Here is a 20,798-nt window from a genome sequence, read left to right on the forward strand (position 1 = left end):
CAACATTCCCTGTTAGCTGGGAAGTCACTTCCAGTTCATTTAATAGTAATTACGAGGAGTCATTTGAACACCTGGAGGAAAAACATCTAGACTAATCACTGACACAGAGAAACATGATCACACACATTTACGGAAACATTTTAAGGGAATTAATTTGCTTGATTTTCATCTCTAATTTTATTCATTAATGATTCCCTCTAATAATTTTAAGCTTTGTGTGCTCAACTCTCATGAGTAGATGTGCCTTAGAAAAAAAACATTACTGGTGTCCATCTTGAGAAAAAACAATGGCACTAACATATTTTAAGATATGTCAGTTCAAGTTGCTTTCAGTTAAAACAGCTCAAACATGCATTTTATTCTGTTAAGCCTCGTCTGTGAAACCTGCATATAAAAGATTAATCAGATTTGAAATATAGTTCACTAATAAACACAGACAGATGTGTTTCAGGAGATATATGAGTCGCACTATTATCTTCTGTTCATAATCACATTCAGAGACATTTTTGTCGCTTTTCTTTGTTCTTGGTAGAAACTTAAGGAAAATATCTAATCTGTGTGAAGATAAAGAGTTACATCACATGTTTTTTTATTAACAGGCCTTGAGTTAAGTGTCAGTTGAAGGGTAAGTACATCCATATAAAGAAATCTGCCGTCATTTACTCACCCTCAGGCTGTTTCAAACCTGGATGACTATAATTCTTTCATATAGCATGATCTGTTTTACTGGTACCTTCAAGCTTCAAAAAAGACACAAAGTCCATTTAAATAGTCCTTATGACTCATGCACTATAATATTTGTGCACTGATTAATATAAAGAGGATCTGACCAAACCTAGCGTTTAGGTTAGTCTAGTTGTTCTAACTAGCTAATGTAAAAACAGCCAACTGAAGACTATAGTCACTGCATGCAGTACGTGTGCGCCCCCTTCTGCTCTAAATGTGAACTACACTTCAGTTAAAACGGTGGCAGTGAAAACATAAGTGGTCCTGTGATCCGAGAACCGAAAACACTCACAGCGTATAATCATTGCAAACAACAAAGATCATCGCATGCTATGAGCGAGTGGATGCTTCTGTCATGTTTCAAAACAACTTTTGATTTAAATGCATGAATTTCCAAATGGCTGTTTATTTGGTGAAGGTTCTGCTAAAGAAATTAAAAAGCTAATATTAAAATACTGTACATGAAGTCATTAGTGAGAATTTCTAACAAGATATCTGACAAAATTATGATTTATGTTGACCTTAAAAAATCTGAGGTGTCGTCGATGGTGAAGGTGTGAAAATAAGAGAACTGAAGTAACAGGTCATCATTGTGATGTTGTTAGGAGTATTATGTCCTTACGGTGATGGAGTCAAAATGTGAGAGCTGCCTTAAGAGGTTGAGAGAGAAGTTGTCATGGTGACCTAGTCAGTAGTGAGGGGTAGTCATGGTAACGCTGTCAGGAGTAAGTGGTCGTCATGGTGACACTGTTGAGAGAGGAGTCGTCATGGTGACCTAGTCAGGAGTGAGGGGTAGTCATGGTGACGCTGTCAAGAAGAGTAAGTGGTCGTCATTGTGAAGTAGTCAGTGGTGAGAGGTCGTCATGGTGACGCTGTCAGGAGTAAGGGGTCGTCATGGTGACACTGTCAGGAGTAAGGGGTCAATATGGTGACGCTGTCGAGAGAGAAGTCATCATGGTGACAGTCAGTAGTGAGAGGTCGTCGTGGTGAAGTAGTCAGTAGTGAGAGGTCGTCATGGTGACGCTGTCAGGAGTGAGGGGTCGTCATGGTGACACTGTCAGGAGTAAGGGGTCATTATGGTAACACTGTCGAGAGAGAAGTCATCATGGTGACATAGTCAGTAGTTAGGGGTAGTCATGGTGTCAGGAGTAAGGGGTCGTCATGGTGACACTGTCGAGAGAGGAGTCGTCATGGTGACGTAGTCAGTAGTGAGGGGTAGTCATGGTGAAGTGGTCAGTAGTGAGAGGTGGTCATTGTGACGCTGTCAGGAGTGAGGGGTCATTATGGTAACACTGTCGAGAGAGAAGTCGTCATGGTGACGTAGTCAGTAGTGAGGGGTAGTCATGGTGACACTGTCGAGAGAGGAGTCGTCATGGTGATGTAGTCAGTGGTGAGGGGACGCTGTCAGGAGTGATGGGACATCATGGTGATGCTGTCAGGTGTGAGGGGTCATCATGGTAAAGTAGTCAGTAGTGAGAGGTAGTCATGGTGACGCTGTCAGTAGTGAGAGGTAGTCGTGGTGACACTGTCAGGAGTGAGGGGTCATCATGGTGACGTAGTCAGTAGTGAGAGGTCGTCATGGTGACACTGTTGTGAGAGAGGGGTCGTAATGGTGGCGCAGTCATGAGAGGGGATTCGTCATGGTGACGTAGTCAGTAGTAAGGGGTTGTCATGGTGACACTGTCAGGAGTAAGGGGTTGTCATGGTGACGCTGTCAAGAGAGAGGAGTCGTCATGGTGATGCTGTCAAGAGTGAGGGGTCATCATGGTGATGTTGTCAGGAGTGAGGGGTAGTCATTGTGACGCTGTCAGGACTGAGGGGTCGTCATGGTGACACTGTCAGGAGTGAGGGGTCGTCATGGTGACGCTGTCAAGAGAGAGGAGTCGTCATGGTGATGCTGTCAAGAGTGAGGGGTCATCATGGTGATGTTGTCAGGAGTGAGGGGTAGTCATTGTGACGCTGTCAGGACTGAGGGGTCGTCATGGTGACACTGTCAGGAGTGAGGGGTCGTCATGGTGACTGTCAGGACTAAGGGGTCGTCATGGTGACATAGTCAGTAGTGAGGGGTCGTCATGGTGATTCTGTCAGGAGTGAGGGGTCGTCATGGTGACACTGTCAGGAGTGAGGGGTCGTCATGGTGACACTGTCAGGAGTGAGGTGTTCGCATGGTGACACATTCAAGAGAGAGGGGTCATCATGGTGATGCTCTCAGGAGTGGGGGTCGTCATGGTCCTGTCAGGAGAGGGGGATAGTCATTGTGACCCTGTCAGGAGTGAGGGGTCGTCATGGTGATACTGTAAGGAGTGAGGGGTTGTCATGGTGATACTGTAAGGAGTGAGGGGTCGTCATGGTGATACTGTAAGGAGTGAGGGGTCGTCATGGTGATGCTGTCAAGAATGAGGGGTTGTCATGGTGATAGGGTGAGGGATGAAGGGCTCATAGTGACGAGGACAAGCTTCAAATTCAATAATGAAGGAAAATGCAATAGAAGAATAAAACTAAAAATAATAATGAAAAAAGACATTTTTATTTTAACAAATAAGACTCAAATTAGGGATCATATAAGAACACATATCTACACACAAACACTTTACTAACACCGGTCAAGGCTGGAGTTCATTTAAAAAGATTTGTAATGAATTAGCTATTTATAAGTAGGCTGAGGGATGTAATTCTTTATCTTCACACAGATTAGATATTTCCCCTGAACTACTGTCAAGGACAAAGACAAGAGAAAAAGCTCTTTCAGAAGGACATTGATAACTGTTTAACAAGGTCAATAATGATAGTGAATTTAGTGAGTTACAGTAAGATCTGCTCTCCGGTCAATGCTAATCATGCACTGATAAGTGCAATCATAACACATTCCATTAAGTTTATAGAACACCTGTGTGAACTTGATACATCCACTAAAATCACCAAAACACCAGCTGATTTAAAGACATCGCTCCATCTTGATTGTGATGATTTGATGCTCAAGAAACATTTCTGATTATTATCAATGTTGAAAACAATTGTGCTGCTTCATATTCTTGTGGAAACTAATACATTTTTTAACGATTCTTTGATGAATAGAAAGTTCAAATCAATAATCACTAATTATTAAACTTCAGCATGCAACTCGCCCCACAATAACCTTCAAATCTTGTGTTGTTGGGGAGAGTTTGTGCTGTTACTTTACTATCTGATCAGACGCACCATTGTCACCTGCTGGACCAGGAAACAGGTGAAAAAAATCCCACAGACACACACTGAAGGAGCGGCTCGAGCATATCTACACACTAGAAGATCACAGAGACACGGTGATGCAGGACTCTTTTCACACCAGACACCTATAAACCACTTAGCAACACCCTTACAACCAACTTAACTTAAGAATCAGAGAGAACTTGTGCACAGGCAAACAGCAATCACACTTTCTTAATTCTATATGTCTGTGTGTAAATCAAGTCTCAGCAAAAAACTGCAAACCGGCAAATCTTGAAGAGATAAGATAATCCGATGAAACTTTGGCCTGCAGAGACGTGCGCGACTGGGAGTAAAAGAGGTTGAGCAGGAGAACCGAACGCAATCAGGTGTGAGCCGCTGATTGTGCCACAGAGACAGTGAGGCCGAACACCTGCAGCAGCTGTGAATCCGCACTGACTGTGCTTCATCATGCTGTGGACGGCGGCTCTCTGTTTGTGTTTGTGTGTTCAGTCTCTGGCGGTCCCCGTTCCAGCGCACCGGGCAACTGAGCACAACAAACTACTGCTCATCTCCTTTGATGGCTTCAGGTGGGACTACGACAGGGACGTGGACACGCCGCACCTGGACGCCATGGCGAAGGACGGGGTCAAAGCCACATACGTGACCCCTGCGTTCATCACCATCACCAGCCCGACACACTTCACCATCCTGACAGGTAAAATACATTACATATGAATTAATGGATGCCAGCAATCCACACAGAAGAATCATGCCAGTATAAAATGACAGACAAATATATATAGTTTAATAATAATTAAATCATAATGGATTCTAATAATGAAATGAATTTTCATTATATACAATGTAAATAGCTTTAAATATATATTTAATATTTATGTATAATATATATTTATATAATAAATAGATGAAACAATGCAATAATGAATACTGACGCACACACGCATCTCTTTGCAGGTAAACATATTGAGAATCACGGTGTAATTCACAACATGTGGTTTAACACCAGCACCTGGGAGAAGAAGTCCTACTACAAGTCACAGTTTGTGAACGAGTGGTGGGACAACGGAAGTCTGCCCATATGGATCACGGCTCAGAGACAGGTACGCACGTCTGTCGCTTACACAAGCAGTTTCCATCCCAAGTAGCATTACTGTTTAGGTTTATCAGTACAAACCTAATATCGTAATGCTGGTTGGTTAAAGAGGACCATTTCAAATTGACTTGATCTCCTGCAAGACACGTATTTCCCACAAGCAAACCATCTGCTAATGATCAGAAACACTTCACTTTGAATAATTTTTATCACCTCATTTAATTTCCTCCAGTAACCTCTACATATAAAACCAGATACACACAAGAGATTCAACCAAATTAATCACTGAAAATGAGTCAAAACAGTTATTTCCAACTCAGAGTCTCATATGATGATTTGCTCTCAGTAATAAATAATACTAATAATTTAAAAAAAAATGCTAGTCTGTAAAAATGCAGAATAGTAAGGTTGTAGCTTCAAACCCTTAGAAAGGGTGATGCATGAACTACCACCATTGTGCCCTTAAGCAAAGCCATTTAAAGGACATTTCTATCATTTACTCACTCCCTCTCATGTCGCACCAAACCTATGACTTTCTTTTTTTTCTGGGAACACAAAAAGTGTCTTAAAGCATCTCAGAGTTTCTCTTGTCCATGCAGAGGATGCATATTGTGACCAAGGAATGTCAAGCTTCAAACAAAGACCATTAATAAGTATATGTGGCCCTGTTTACACTTAAGATGCTTTGCTTTGGTCGATCGGATCACATGTAGACGAGGCAGACACATACCCACACATGGTGTTTTAATCCGTCTCTTTTGTCCACTTTCACTTCTGTCCTGATTTCTTCAAAAGGAGGGTCTATGGGCAGGTAAATGTATGGGCTTTTTCAGATCTTTCGATCTAATGGATGAAATAAGCTCACGCATTTTGCGTATGAACGCAAGAGGAGACGACGGAAAAACATACGGAGAGCAGCAGCTTTCGTTTTTGTCAGAAATCAGGAATGGTGAAGAACATTGCGCTTGGTACGTTTTTTGTCTTCAAACCAAACTTAGGTCTTCAGCCGACAGTTTAAATGATGATTTATTAACAAAGTTCGGGAGGAGCACGTTCAGATAATTAACCTAATTAACATGAGAGGAGTGCATTCAGTTAATCAACTCAATTAATGATAAGAGGTATATATACAGCAGACTTACCTCTATTCGTTGACAGTTTATCAGCAACCTCAGCAGCCGAAAAAGGCCTCTCCCGGCAGCAGATCCAAGCTCTCGGTCGATGGTCCTCAGACGCTTTCCAAAGCTACATCAGGACCACCCGGCTCCACATCAAAGAAGCCCACCAAACTCTCATTGGATAAAAAAATAGTTTTTCTCTTTATCCATCCAGTGAGGCTTACCCGTCCAATGCTGTGAGTCTTGATATCCCGTCGGACGCTGCGTGTGCCCTCTCAGTCGAGCGTCCATGTTTTATCTTTCCCTGTCCGGTGAGGTTTACCAGTCCGACGCCGTGAGTCTTGGTCTCCCATCGGATGCTGCGAGAGCCTCACGGTCAAACATCTATGCTTTACTTTCCGTCCGTCTGCCAGCAAGGCTTACCCGTCCGATGCCATGAGTCTTGATCTCCCATCGGACGCTGCGAGAGCCTCACGGTCGAACATCTATGCTTTATTTTTTGCCCGTCTGCTGCCGAGGCTTACCCGTCTGATGCCGTGAATATTGAACTCCCATTGGATGCTGCGAATCGCTGCGAATCTTTCAAATCACACCACTCCCCATTCATCGATTGTTAGGGCACTGTGAACTGCTCCCATTGGAGGCGGCAGGGGTCCTCCCAGTCGGACGGCTCAAATTACAATGCTCCTCGTTCATCATTTGGTAGGGCTCAGATTCCGTGAGCTGCTCCCGTCAAACGCGGTGTGTTCATCCCAATCGGGCATTCCAAATCACGCAGTTCCTCATTCATCGGTCGGTATTCATCATGTTGATCCATGTTGGTAGCCGGTAGGTTGTGTGGGCCCTCCCGATCAAATGACCAGGTTTCTTTTTAAAACGCCAGCCCACCAAATCTCGGCGCTCATTTTTGGGGGGTCTTCAGTCTGGCAGCTGTCCTTTGCTCATTTGCTTTTTGGGGAGTACTCTGGGTTCGGGCCAAATTCTGGCTCAGAGCCCTCCCCCCGGACAGCACGGCAAATACCTTTACTCTATCTAATTATATGTAAGTGTGAACTTGTGAAATGATGTTTTATTAACAAAGTTCAGGAGGAGCATGTTCAGATAATTAACCTAATTAACATGAGAGAAGCACATTCAGTTAATCAACTCAATGAACGATAAGAGGTATATATACAGCAGACTTACCTCTGTTTGTTGACAGTTTATTAGCATCCCTCCACCACCCCATCTCCTCACTTCTAGTCCTAACTATTCTTATCACAACCCGGGAGAGTACTCTGGGTTCGGCCAAAATTCAGAGCTCGGAGCCCTCCCCTAAAACAGCACGCCAAATACACATAACCTTTACTCTATCTAATTATATGTAAGTGTGAACTCATGTAATGCCATCTGGATAGTGCGCTTCCCATAATGTTTACGGCTTACGTCAGTAGGCGGAGTGTATGTGGTCTTTTGTGGCTGTTCGAACTCATTTGAACACATGAGTGCTTACACTACAAAAGCAATCTGGTCGAATGCATTTTCAACTACCTCTGGAAGTGGCTGAAAGTGGACAAGTTAAAACATTTTAGACCTCGTTACACCCGTATTTAGCGTAGACCACTTGTGATCCAGTCGACCAAAATGCATCTTAAAACTAAGTGTAAACAAGGCCTATGACTCGTCAAGTTGCGGATGTGGATCCATGAATGAGGATTTTTGGGCTTGGTCACTGTCTGCTTTTACTGTATGGAAAAAATAATTGTATACTATACTTGTTTTGTGTTTAATGGAAGACATACAGCTTTGAAAAAGACACTTAACTGAGTAAATAATGATAGATTTATAATTTTCCGCTTCTCTAGGAGGTTTGCTTTTAGAGTAAAAACATTCAGGAAGTTGCATTGATAAAAGAAGCATTTGCTAAAAGAATATGAATGATTTCCCCCACAAAAAAGGGTCTCAAGGCCGGTTCACTCCACTTTCCTGGAACAGCATCTACTTATCAGGGTGAAAGTGCAGTTGTAAAAGAAGTGGAGCCTGAAAACTACAATTACAGCAATGAAACGGCCTGGCAAGAGAACATAGACAAAGTGATGGAGTCCTGGTTTAGAGAGAAGGACCTGGACTTTGTGTCCATGTACTTCGGTGAGCCTGACAGCACCGGACACAGGTACGGGCCAGACTCCCCCGAGCGCAGGGCGATGGTCAGACAGGTGGACCGTACCGTCGGCTACCTGAGGAGTGCAGCAGAGCGAAATGGCCTGAGCGAGCGGCTCAATATCATCATCACGGCCGATCACGGCATGAGCACCGTCTACAGGAACGGGCTGGTGGAAGAGATCGTCCTCTCCAAGATTCCCGGCTTCTCTTTCCAAGATCTGTCCTTCCATATTGTGGACTTTGGACCGGTGGGACTTCTGCTTCCCAAAGAAGGAAGAATAGATAAAGTGTACAATGCACTGAAAGGCGCTCATCCACATCTACACGTCTATAAAAAAGAGGAGATTCCCACTCGCCTGCATTACTCCCATAATGACCGAATATTACCCATCATCCTCTGGGCCGATCCAGGATACGTCATCAATGGGGTGAGCCTTTCATTTTTAAAAAGACATTGAAGTAAAACCTTCATGCAAATTTATCAAGGGATTAAAAAGATCTTACTCAAGCATGTTTGGGTGAATTTTCACCTCAAAATTAAAAGAAAGAAAAAGAAGTTATATCACATAAAGAAGATAAAGCATGTTTTAGGTATCAGTTATGATTTTTGCATTGTGACTTTTTTTTTTAATGATTTTTAAGCGCATTTTTCCTACTTCAAGGCCATGGGTTAGATTCCCAGTGAATGCATGAACTAATAAAAATGTAAATAATAATGTACAAAAAATACAAAATTAATTCATTAATTTAAAATAAATAAATAAATACATTTGCATTACAGTAACGAGAACTTGATGTGTTAAATCAACATAAAATAATGTATAAAATGTACAAAATTAATTAATTATAAATAAATGAATGAATAAATAAATACATTTATTTATAAATTTGCATTACAATAATGAGAATTTGGGGGTAAATGTGCTAAATCACCATGAAAATAATGTACAAAAAATGCAAAATTATAAACAATCAAATAAACAAATAAATAAATACTTTTGCATTACATTAATGAGAATTTGGGGGTAAATGTCCTAAATCACCATGAAAATAATTTTTTAAAATGTTAATGGTCCTTGATGTTATTGGTTAATGGCTTGAATTAGCGATCTGCAAACACACATGCAATATTACATTCATTCGGAGCTTAAATTGACTAAATGGTTTTGATTCATCAGTGAAAGCGATCACTCTGTGTTCAGATCAAAGCACATGTAAACAATGTTTGCTTCTATTGTTTTAGTTGTAGTTAACTATAATAACAGATAGTAGAAGAAAACATGAATAATGTAAATCTAATTACAGGCAAACAAACCGAACACAATCAATGGCTGACATCTACTTTGCCCCTGACTCCTTTTAATTTACATTGCTAGCAATCAATCAATCAATCAATCAAATCTGCTCCCATGACAACCTGTGAGGTCAGGGCAAGCGCATCGAACACTCTGAGCTCCTGTTCACCTTTGACCCAGATGTCAGAGTTCAGATTTACAAGTGTGGCATACTAACAACCGCACACTGGTGCAAAGCATGAGAAAATCAAACCAAGCCAGACACCTGGTCTACCTTGCCATCCTAAACTATTCAATAACCATAACATGATCCAAGAGCCAAACAAAACACTTACCTTAGCTGAATTTTGTTTCTGAACCCACAAGCCACATGTTGCCGTGCCAACCATAAGACAAATCAGCTGGTTTGTGGCGCCCTCTGCTGTTTAAATTGTCACATCTCTCTGAAGATCCGAAAGCATGTGCATAGATCATCACCTACTGATTGAAAAAAGTAGATGCAAACATTAAACTCACATGAAGAAAAGCTCTGCACAATGTGAATATATGTATGAAATGTTTTTATGCATGAAATATCAGGATGATCTTCTACATTTGCCAAAATGTTCAGTATACTTCATGTTTGATAATGTTTCCCACAACTTTACTTTCCATTTCCAATGTGATTTACAAACCAGATGCTTTTCTCATTATTTGACTGGACTATCAAAAGGTTAGGCATAAAATCTGGGCTAAAAATGCTCATATTTATTTCCAAGACAATAACTCAGCACTAGCTGTATTAAACATTCAACATGACGAGGTCCTGTGACAAATATTAAAATGTAAATTTTATCTGGGTTTGTTATTCCATTTTGCATACTGGCTCTAAGAACAGTCTGTTAAAACAGGGCACAATGTACTGTGTTAATATGAAGGGATTTCCCATATTGATTTTTCACAGGTGTTTTACCTGTAGTTTGAATTACGCATTGCTTTTAGGGTTAAAGGAAACTGTCAGAAAATTACCAGTACATTTTCTTTGTACTTTTTCTACAAAAAAAGAAAAAAAAATTGTACAGTAGCACATAGTGAACATTAATGAGTAAGCTTCAAAATAGTCATTAAAATAGTATTCCATTCCAAACATAAGATGATCGCTGTAATTTTAATATTTTGGTGCTTTAAAGTGCTGATAGTTTCTATATCCATTTATTCATGTGCCTTTATACTATCTCTTTATTTTTCCGCAGTATTTCCCAGTGCAGTTCCATAAGGGAGAGCATGGCTATGATAACCAGGCTCTGGACATGAAGCCGTTTTTCAGGGCCGTGGGGCCGGACTTCCAGAAGAATCTGGAGGTGGGGCCGTTTGAAACAGTCAACATCTACCCACTGATGTGCCACCTGCTGGGAATCACACCTGAACCCAACGACGGACACCTGGACGTCACACGACACATGCTCACCTCGTCCATACAGCCTGAGAGTGAGAACAGCTATCTATCTATCTATCTATCTATCTATCTATCTATCTATCTATCTATCTGTCTACCTGTCCTACCTGTCCATCCTTTCATCCATCCATCCATCCATCCATCCGTCCAACCGTCCGTTTGTCCTTTTTTTAAATTAAAGCACTGATGTTAAAGGATTAGTTCACTTTAAAATGAAAATTAGCCCAAGCTTTACTCACCCTCAAGCCATCCTAGGTGTATAAGACTTTCTTCTTTCTGATGAACACAATTGGAGAAATATTAATAAATATCCTGACACATCCAAGCTTTATAATGGCAGTGAACGGGTCCAACGAGTATGAAGCTTAAGAAAGTCCATCCATCTATCATAAACGTACTCCACACGGCTCCGGGGTGTTAATAAAGGCCTTCTGAAGTGAAGCGATGCATTTATGTAAAAAAAAATCCATATTTAACAAGTTATGAAGTAAAATATCTAGCTTCCGCCAGACAGCCTTCTGTATTCAACTTAGGAAGAAAGCGTAAGTTTAATATGTGAAAAAAGCCTTTTTTCATAAGTTGAATACAGAAGGTGTAGGATGTAGCGTAAGCGATTTGAACTGTGAGAGGCGTTACACTTTCTTCGTAATTTGAATATGGAAGGTGGTCTGGTGGAAGCGCGATATTTTACTTCATAACTTGTTAAATATGGATATTTTTCTTACACAAACACATCGCTTCGCTTCAGAAGGCCTTTATTAACCCCCCGGAGCCGTGTGGAGTACGTTTATGATGGATGGATGTGGATGGATGCAGTTTCTTCAGCTCATACTCGTTTGTATCGCTCACTGCCGTTATAAAGCTCGGATGCGTCAGGTTATTTATTAATATCTCTCCGATTGTGTTGATCAGAATTCAGAAAGTCATATACACCTAGGATGGCTTGAGGGTGAGTAAAGCTTGGGCTAATTTTCATTTTAAAGTGAACTAATCTTTGAAACATTGACTAATGAAACATTCACTAATCATCAGAACCATGTGTGTATTTCAGATGAGGGCTCATCTGGTGATGATATTCTCACCAGTGTTTTCACTGGACTGGGAGCTGTTGCTGGTTTTCTTTTCGTCGTCTTTGTTGTTCTGTTAAGTTGTGGCATTCACAAACGCAGGAGGAACAAAAGCAGGTAAATCTCACACTAACTGACATCTCAGAATATCAGACAGTGACTGAGAGTAGAAAGTTTAAAGTCCCCCTGAAATCAAAATTTAAGTTTTTTAGCTTTTAGTATGAATATGTTAGCCTTAAGGTTATGAATAAGCTGGTGTGTTCCAAAACAATGACAAAATTCACATTTAGGAGATATAAGCATTCAAAACTTAGTCTCTCACTTCCGCTAAAATGGATCATGGATTTTCATGACATCACATCGCACTTCAGCTTCTCATCAAATCTTCGGTCCAATCAAATGCTCTCTAGAATCTGAAGTCCCGCCTCCTCCTACACTCTTACAAAAGCTGAAGCCTTGGCTGAAATCGGTCATTTGTTCACACATTTACTAGTTTCTACATGGTGAATGGCACATAGTGCACTATATAGAGAATAGGGAACGATTCAGACAGTGAATCGCCGCAGCGCGAGCAGTCTGCTCCGGTCCAGAGACACGAAAGCACAGAGCGGATCATATGCGCAAGTCGGCACAGACCACAAAAGGTATCGGACCCATTTGAATTCTGCACAGAATGCTGTATATAAGCGATATAAAGGACATTATGAGGAGAAACTGTTAGAGATCAGAAGGTTTTACAGAGTCTAACGGCTCTGGTGAGCTGTAACATAAACGAAACGCTATTGGCTATTTCAAAAAAGGGGCGGGGCTGTTTGATATATCGCCCTGTCTTCCCGTTTCAGTTGAAATTACGTCAACACATTGAATAATGCTGCGCGTTCCAGCACTCTTCAGTGGGCCTTTAAATGTTTCATGTTGTACTGTCACAAAGCTTCTTTAGCTCTTTCTGTTCAGTGCAAACTACAAAAAAAGAGATAACATTTAATATAAGACATTTTTAAGATTACAATTTAAAAAAAAAAAAAAAGTATTTTTGAAATAGAATAACACTGAATAGTCAGACTGAACAAAGAAGTAAACATGATCATTACTAACCTGATTTTGCCTTTACAGAGCAGTTCTTGAATGTTGCACTTAATGATCTGGATGTGATTTATATTCTGGGTTCTTTACAGTTCCACAGACGAGGGGAAGATTGACAAGTGTCACTCCGAAACAAAACAAACATCATTTTAGAACCAGGAATCCAGAGGAGAACTTTCAGGAAAACCATCAGAAACTTTCAAAACAGTCCTATATTTAAAAATGTTTCATTTTACTTTGTATTAAGTTTTCCCTTGTATTTTAAACAAATCCCTTATGAATAATAAGAATATATTCATTTTCCATATATAAAAACACATTTTGTTATATTTTGTAATACTGAAAATATTCATATTTTATTGTTTTATTGTGATCACAACCACTTGTTTTTCCCTTCCACAGTGAATTGTTTTCTCTTTATATCAAATAAAATTGATTTTTGTCATTTGTTATACTTTTTTATATAAATAATTGTACCTCATTATTTAACGTTTCACCTTTATTAACCTCAGAGTCTGTTTTATTTATGTATTACAAGAATACTATACAAAAAGAGTGTTGTTGAAATAATTTGATATTTTGAAATATATATATATATATATATATATATATATATATAATATGAAGTATAAGATCACAATGTTATATTTAAAAAATGTTAAAAATAACTAAATCAATAAATTCAAATTAACAATATATAGGCTTTTAATCATTTTTATGTGTATTGTTTATAAGTAAAAGTTAAAAGGTTTCATTAAATAAGTTAATAATGAGAGAAATTTCTTTATTTATGTGTGTAAATTCTATTAAATGAGTAGATTCTATCAAAATAACACAACTACAATAAAGTCAGATTATCATACATAATTTATGCTGTTGACCAAAAACTCAAATTCTTTAAAAATGTGTGACGTCACGCGGACGGTGTCCTCCGAGGGCCACTGCGCGCGCTCCCTGCGCGTTTGCGTATCCGCCCCCCTCTGCCCTGTTCTGCTCTCCCTCTCACACACGGTCACGGAGAATGAGATGAGAATGAGATGAGAACAGTCATGGAGGAGCTGAGCGCGGTGGGAGAGCAGGTCTTTGATGCCGAGTGTATCCTCAACAAACGCCTGAGGAAGGTAACAAACATACACACAAACACACACATTCACCGCGCGTGAATCGTGATCCTCAACGCGTGTTTGATTTCCACAGGGAAAACTGGAGTATCTGGTCAAGTGGAGAGGATGGTCGTCCAAGTAAGTGAGAACTGATACACATACTGCCTTTATTATGTGTGTGTGAGCATATATGTAGAATATGTAGGCTATATATACACCATATAGACTAGTACTTTGCTAATGCTGCGCTATTTTACTCACGGTGCCAGTAAACATCCTTGAATGTGAATCGCGAGAAGGGGGGAGAGAGAGAGAGAGAAACAATGAAAACAACAACAGCGTGTTGCGCGTTTAATTTCACGTCCACGCGTGAATTCGTGCACTGCTGTCTACTTGATCACACTGCATCAGATCGGATCGCCTTTGCCTCGTTTTGCTGCATTTCTCTTTGTCTTCCAAGTTACTTTTTCTCCACGGTGTCTTTTCATCAACTTGTTTTGCTTTTTTGCTCGTTATGTCCTATCGCGGTTGTGGGTCGACAGAAACAAACATAAAGATATTTGCATGCATTATTTTTAGTGTTATGATTTATTTTAGTTTTCAGTGATAAACATCATGTGTTGAGTTTCTAGAGTCGCCTAATGGTCGGTCGGTTGTTATAAAGCGAATTGATACATTGTATCAGTTTTGGAACGCATTGTGTAACTTTGCAACAATTTGTTCTTTTGTAACGAAAACAGTTTGATCTCGCGCCGCCTGTAGAACGCACAGCGCGTGGTTTGTTTCGAGTTTTTTTTCTTCTTCTTTAAAAACTCCAGCTGCCCCCCAACCCCCCTTAATGCCCCCACTCTTGCTCTCTGTTACATTGTCGCCCCCTTTTTGCCCCGTCTATGGGCACTTGAGCTGTCAATCACACGAGCCACACCTCCCGCGCGCGCTTCCATCTGCTTCATTGATTATTTACAGCTTCCATCTATTTTCTATTCTTTATTATTACTTCTTCAAGCAGGTTCATAAACTGACCAGAACTGGGGGCAAAATGCCACTTAAAGTGTCTAAAATTATGTTTAAAATGAGGGACAAGAGGTGAAATCTCATTGTTTAGTCTAACATTTGATATGTTTAGTAAAGTAAGCTATTAAATACATTTTGTTTTTGTTGTGGGACGTAAGTGATAACTTATTCTAACACACTTTGCTGGTCTGTTGTGATTGATTCATATGTGCACACTATTCTAAAAGAAAAAAGTTATATGCTTAATCTTTCATCAAAATGTAATAACTTCTCCACCTCTGGAATGACTGAATGTCTCTAAGCGCTCTTATTTTTCAACCACCTGTTACTTTTCACCATCCGAACAATTCTTGATGGAAAATTCAAGCCTCGTCCTGCATTGTTTTCTCATTGGAAGTAGCAGTATTAGTAGTTATGGAAGTAAAAATGAATGCTGTTGATTTTGAGTAATGCTGGGTTAAGGCCGTCTGTTTTGGTGGATCACTACTTTTTTTGTGTTAAATGAAATCCAGACGGTCCAGACTCTTTGAAGTGCCTTTTTAAAGTAAACGGTCATCTTATCTCTCTTTTTTTTTCCTCTGCTATATAATGCCAACTAAAGTCCAGTTTTACTCCACATCACTTCTGTTTACATTTACAGTAGTAGATGCAAAATTGGTATCCAAATGGTATTGGATGCTACACAAATAGTTTGTTTTGCATGCATGGCTATGCTGATTCAGTCTAAGCAGCGTCTTGCAGTGTGACATGCTGTAATTCATATAAATAAATAAAAAACTATTTTTGGCAATGCTTGTATGTGCATATGATTCATATTAATTGCAAGACTATATGAAATATTTGTACTTGTAAAACTTCGTCAGATCGCAGGAAAATGAGAATAAAATGGTGTGAAATGTAAAATAAATAAATAGGTTACGGAACTTTAGATATACACTTTCCCTTGTACATAACCATCTTTTTTTTATCATGAGTGTGTTATATGTCATCTACTCACATGCTAAACACGCCAGTGTCTGTGTTTCAGGCATAACAGTTGGGAACCTCAGGAAAACCTTCTTGACCCGAGACTATTGGCTGCGTTTAACAAGAGGTAAGAGGTTTCTCCCATTGGACGAGCAGGTCTCTGTGTGAGAGCGACGCCCCCTTTTCTCCATGTGCAAACAATATGGGCTGCAACGCTTGGGAGGGTGTAAATGGGGCTCCATTCACAGGCCATTCAGGAGCTGCAGACGTGTCCAGGCTCACGAGGTGCTCTGCAGACTGACTGAAAATCAAACATCGTTAACATTTTTAACGGTTAACATTTTCAGCAGAACTAGTTTTCTCTGTCAGCGTTTTGGTTTCACAGTTTATGATGAATCCGTGTGAAAAGACTTGGATTACAAGGAAAAACGAAACCATGTGTTGACACCAACTAGCTACTGTTTACTGTTTATATTTTCAGAAGAATATTTGTCTAAATATGGCTCAGGGTCTATCCTTCAGTTTAAGTCTGTGGGATTTTTTCTCCTGTCTTATCATCGGCCAAGGAAAAAAACATAAATCTGATCACTTAAAATAACATTTGAGGAATCATTCATGTCTGGAGCACAAACGATGATGCTTTTCTTTGAAAACCCAACTTTTTTCTAACGCATCCACCAAAAAATAAAGACAAAAGAAATGTATTTTTTTTTTTTGCTGTTGTCCAAATTAGAACAACAAAGACCTCTGACAGGAAGTAGTGAGAAAGAACAGGAAGTGAGGACTCGTAAATGTTCATTCATAAAAACAGGAAATGAATTTCACAATCAAGCCACTGTTTTTAGCCGTACTTGATATTCTAGCCAAGACTGTTTGTTAAAATAATAAATAAAAGGATAAATTTGTGAAGAATTTTGCACCAATATATATATTATTGTATTAGATTATTTACTTTGATACCAAGTTGGTACTGAAATTTTAAAAATGTGACGCTTTGAGCTCTGTTGAGCAGATTCTTAAACCCCTCTGATTGGCCATTGTGTTCACGCACTCATCAGATATGTTTGTGATTGGCTACAATGATCAATGCACTGGAGCGTTTGAAAGCACACAGAAGTGTTTGAATTTGAAAGCGGTAGCTCCCATGTGTATCTGTGTAAGCGCTCGGTGAAGAGCGTCATTGATGACTATTTACAACATGTTTTTGAAGCGTTGATCATTGTGGCCAATCACAGGCATATCTGATGAGCCATGAACACAATGGCCAATCAGAGGTGTTTATGAATCCGCTAAACAGCGCTCAAAGCCTCACATTTTTAAAATTTCAGTACCGACTTGGTACCGAAGTCTGTACTTTTGACTATATATATATATATATATATATATATATATATATATATATATATATATGTGTATATATATATATATGTATGTGTATATATATATAACTTGCGTAATGGCTGTAATGGTCATAATTGAACAAAAAATATTGCTAATCACTGCTATTTTGTTAATTTTGTATTTTTTAACTAAATCTTTTATCCATTCTTAGGGAGCAGGAGCGGGAACTCTTGATCCGTAAAAAGGGGAAACGGCCTCGTGGACGACCCAGAAAAATATTGGTGAGTATGTCACAAAAAAAAAAAAAAACCCAGATCTAGTGGAAAAACTCAATTTGCGCAATACATTATGTTCTCACCGTTTTCTATACGTTCCTTTCTCAGGAAACCATTCCAGTGGTGTCCAAATCAAGCAGCTCGTCCTCATCATCCTCATCTTCTGGTTCATCATCATCTTCCTCGTCTTCTTCCTCTTCTTCAGACGACGACGATGAAGACGATAACGACAGGAATCCGAAGCCGAGTCCTCGTCCACGAGAGCATCACCCGGTCCCGCAGAAGAAAGCGCAGATTGTGGTGGCCAAGCCGGATCCGCCAAAGAAGCGAGGGAGGAAAGCGTTGCCTCCGGAGCTGAAGGCTCTGCGTCAGGCCAAAGGTCCTCGGAAGATTCTCAAGCCCATTTCCAGAGACTCGGAGCTCAGAGGGAGCATAAAGAAACCGCTCATGCCCGCAAGCTTCACCTACACCGGATTGAACCGAACCTCCGGAAGGGAGCCGATGGCACTGCAAAACAGAAGTCCTTTTACCCAGAAGAGTTCTTTAAGTTCCCTTGGACGGGTCGGGTCGGCCTCATCACCTCCTGCACTAAGTCGACCAGCACAAACAAAAAATGCTTCGGATTTCAAGCTCTCGGTCTCGGATATGGGCAGCGGAGGAGTCGATCCCAAAACACCTACGTGCAAATCTCCAGGAGTGGCTGCATTGAATGTGCACAGCAGCAATGGGCAGACATGTCCACAACTCTCTCCTAATGTGTCGAGGAAACAGGAGGTGTTGGACCAGACCCTACTTCAGAGATCAGGATCTCTCCAGAAATCTCCATCGAGCTCATTTCCATCACTCAAAACTCCCTCCAGCCTTCAAGCTCTCAATCTACAGAGCGTCAACAAAACGGCCCAGGGTAACGGGACCGACAGTGCCTACTTGAAGGGTTCCTCCAACCTGGGAAGGAAAAGTTCTGGGTTCAACACAAGACACGAGCAGAGTCCTGCACCGAATGCCCCTAGTAAGTTCTCGACCAACCAACAAGTCCTAAAGAGTCCACAACGGGAGAAATCCAAAGCGGATGATTTGGCCGAGAGGCTTGGGAAGAAGAATCAAGGTCGAGCAGACAAGATTTTGGCTCAGGCTCCAGCAACTGAAGGTCGAGATTCCCAACCGGTGCAAGACAGAGCCTTGTCTAAAGATGCTGGGAAACAAAGCAAGACCCTGAGCGAGTTAAGCACCGGAGAAGAGGGAAGCAGCTCAGATTCTGACCAAGATTCCTCATTTCCAAGCGACAACCGCGACCTGGCCATCTCGGTGCAGGCGGGTCAGGACTGGAGGCCGACGCGGAGCCTGATAGAGCACGTGTTCGTCACAGACGTCACTGCAAACCTGGTCACGGTAACGGTGAAGGAGTCACCCACCAGCGTTGGGTTTTTTAGCATCCGTAACTATTGAATGTCTTCAACTGAAATTGCAGCTACTCTGGGATAATTGGGAGACATTTTGAAAGAATCAAAGGAGCTTTTTTGGTGCTTCTCAATCTTCAACGGATTTTACTGGTTTTTAACTCAGACTGTTTTAGTTGGTCAGTTCTTGGAGAAGACCAATGCCTGAAGTCCAGCTCAATCAGAGACATGTATAGTCTCACCTAATTTGAATCAAGCGTAAACATATATCACTGAACAAATGATTGACCGTTCATCTTGGTTTCCACTGCAGGGATGGTGTCTTGTTCTATTGATGTTGATTCTGAGAACTGTACTAGGAAAGTAGAAAACCACAAGATCTGAACAAATGTATCCAAAGTGTTTTAAAGTCGAATCTCAGATCACATCTTTTAAGGTGCCTGTTTATAAAGCTGTCCTCTTTCTGCCTGATAATAGTTATAACTGAGGGTTTGTTTTCCTTCTAGAATGAATGTGGGCATTTTTTTATACTACACAACAGTTCTCTGTTTTATTTATTATTATTTCTTACTGGTCTTTGTTGTTAGGTGACATGCTGAAACACACAGTAAAGATTCTTTTTATACAAAATTCATCATTGTCTGTTCTGAATCAAACCTACAGTTTGTATATATATATATATATATTGTGTATATATTCAAGGGCTTGTAAGAATGATATCGACCCAGTAGTCCTAAATGATTTTCTTAAAAAAAAGGCAAGTACACTACCATGCAAATATTCAGTGTCGGTAAAATGTTTTAAATGCAGAAGAAAGAAGTTTCTTATTTGAGCAAAAATACAGCAAGAACAGACTTTAGCTCCAACCCTAATTAAACACACCTGATCCAGCTAATCAAGGTCTCCAGGATTACTAGAAACTTCCAAGTGGGTGTGTTGGAGCTGGTTGGAGCTAAACTCTGCAGGACTGCAGGACTGAGTTTGAGACTACTGATTTAGTGGAATACATGATACAGTTAAAAAAACAGAATTTCTTTTGAAATCAAAACATTTCACTGCTTTCAAATGTTTTGATTTCAAAAGAAATTGTTCATTTTTTGAATGCTTTCTATATTGTAATAGTTACTACACCCCTGACAACAAAATCGCGGATCTGTGAAAACAGGGAAGGCGTGCACATGCGTATTACGTGTTTAGTCTATTGCCATGCGTGTTTGGCATGAGTGCTTTGTAGCGCTGCATTCACACAGGGCGTCGACGCTTGATGGAGGGCATGTCCGAAGCTTGGTGCTGACGCAACCATCATAGTGACAACAACCAATCACATTACTTTCCGGTGTGGCATGAAACGCAATTGGCTAGCGCCTGCACTAGGTTATTTGCATAAGGCAATCTGATTGGCTAATACCTGCATTGACACTTGAAAAGTTGAAAATTGTTCAACTTCTGCTGCTAGCAACACCAGTGACATGACACAACGGAACCCGCAATTCAGTTAGGCAACGCATGACGTCACCCATTCAAAGTAAACAG

At 40.4% G+C, this 20,798-nt stretch overlaps 2 protein-coding genes across 2 annotated transcripts; both read left to right on the plus strand.

Moving 5' to 3' along the window:
- Window positions 1-3,974: 3,974 nt before the first annotated feature.
- On the plus strand, window positions 3,975-13,662 carry LOC127509827 (ectonucleotide pyrophosphatase/phosphodiesterase family member 7-like). The gene is made up of 6 exons (XM_051888832.1): window positions 3,975-4,630; window positions 4,891-5,036; window positions 8,085-8,717; window positions 10,817-11,051; window positions 12,071-12,203; window positions 13,262-13,662. The coding sequence occupies exons 1-6, from the start codon at window positions 4,384-4,386 to the stop codon at window positions 13,320-13,322; spliced, it is 1,455 nt and encodes a 484-aa protein (XP_051744792.1). The 5' UTR covers window positions 3,975-4,383; the 3' UTR covers window positions 13,323-13,662.
- A 439-nt stretch (window positions 13,663-14,101) lies between these two features.
- On the plus strand, window positions 14,102-19,895 carry cbx2 (chromobox homolog 2 (Drosophila Pc class)). Its single transcript, XM_051888439.1, has 5 exons — window positions 14,102-14,290; window positions 14,367-14,410; window positions 16,314-16,379; window positions 17,805-17,874; window positions 17,977-19,895. The coding sequence occupies exons 1-5, from the start codon at window positions 14,207-14,209 to the stop codon at window positions 19,312-19,314; spliced, it is 1,602 nt and encodes a 533-aa protein (XP_051744399.1). The 5' UTR covers window positions 14,102-14,206; the 3' UTR covers window positions 19,315-19,895.
- The last annotated feature ends 903 nt before the right edge of the window (window positions 19,896-20,798 follow it).

This window comes from Ctenopharyngodon idella, chromosome 3, assembly GCF_019924925.1.
Source record: "Ctenopharyngodon idella isolate HZGC_01 chromosome 3, HZGC01, whole genome shotgun sequence".
Lineage (NCBI taxonomy): Eukaryota > Metazoa > Chordata > Actinopteri > Cypriniformes > Xenocyprididae > Ctenopharyngodon > Ctenopharyngodon idella.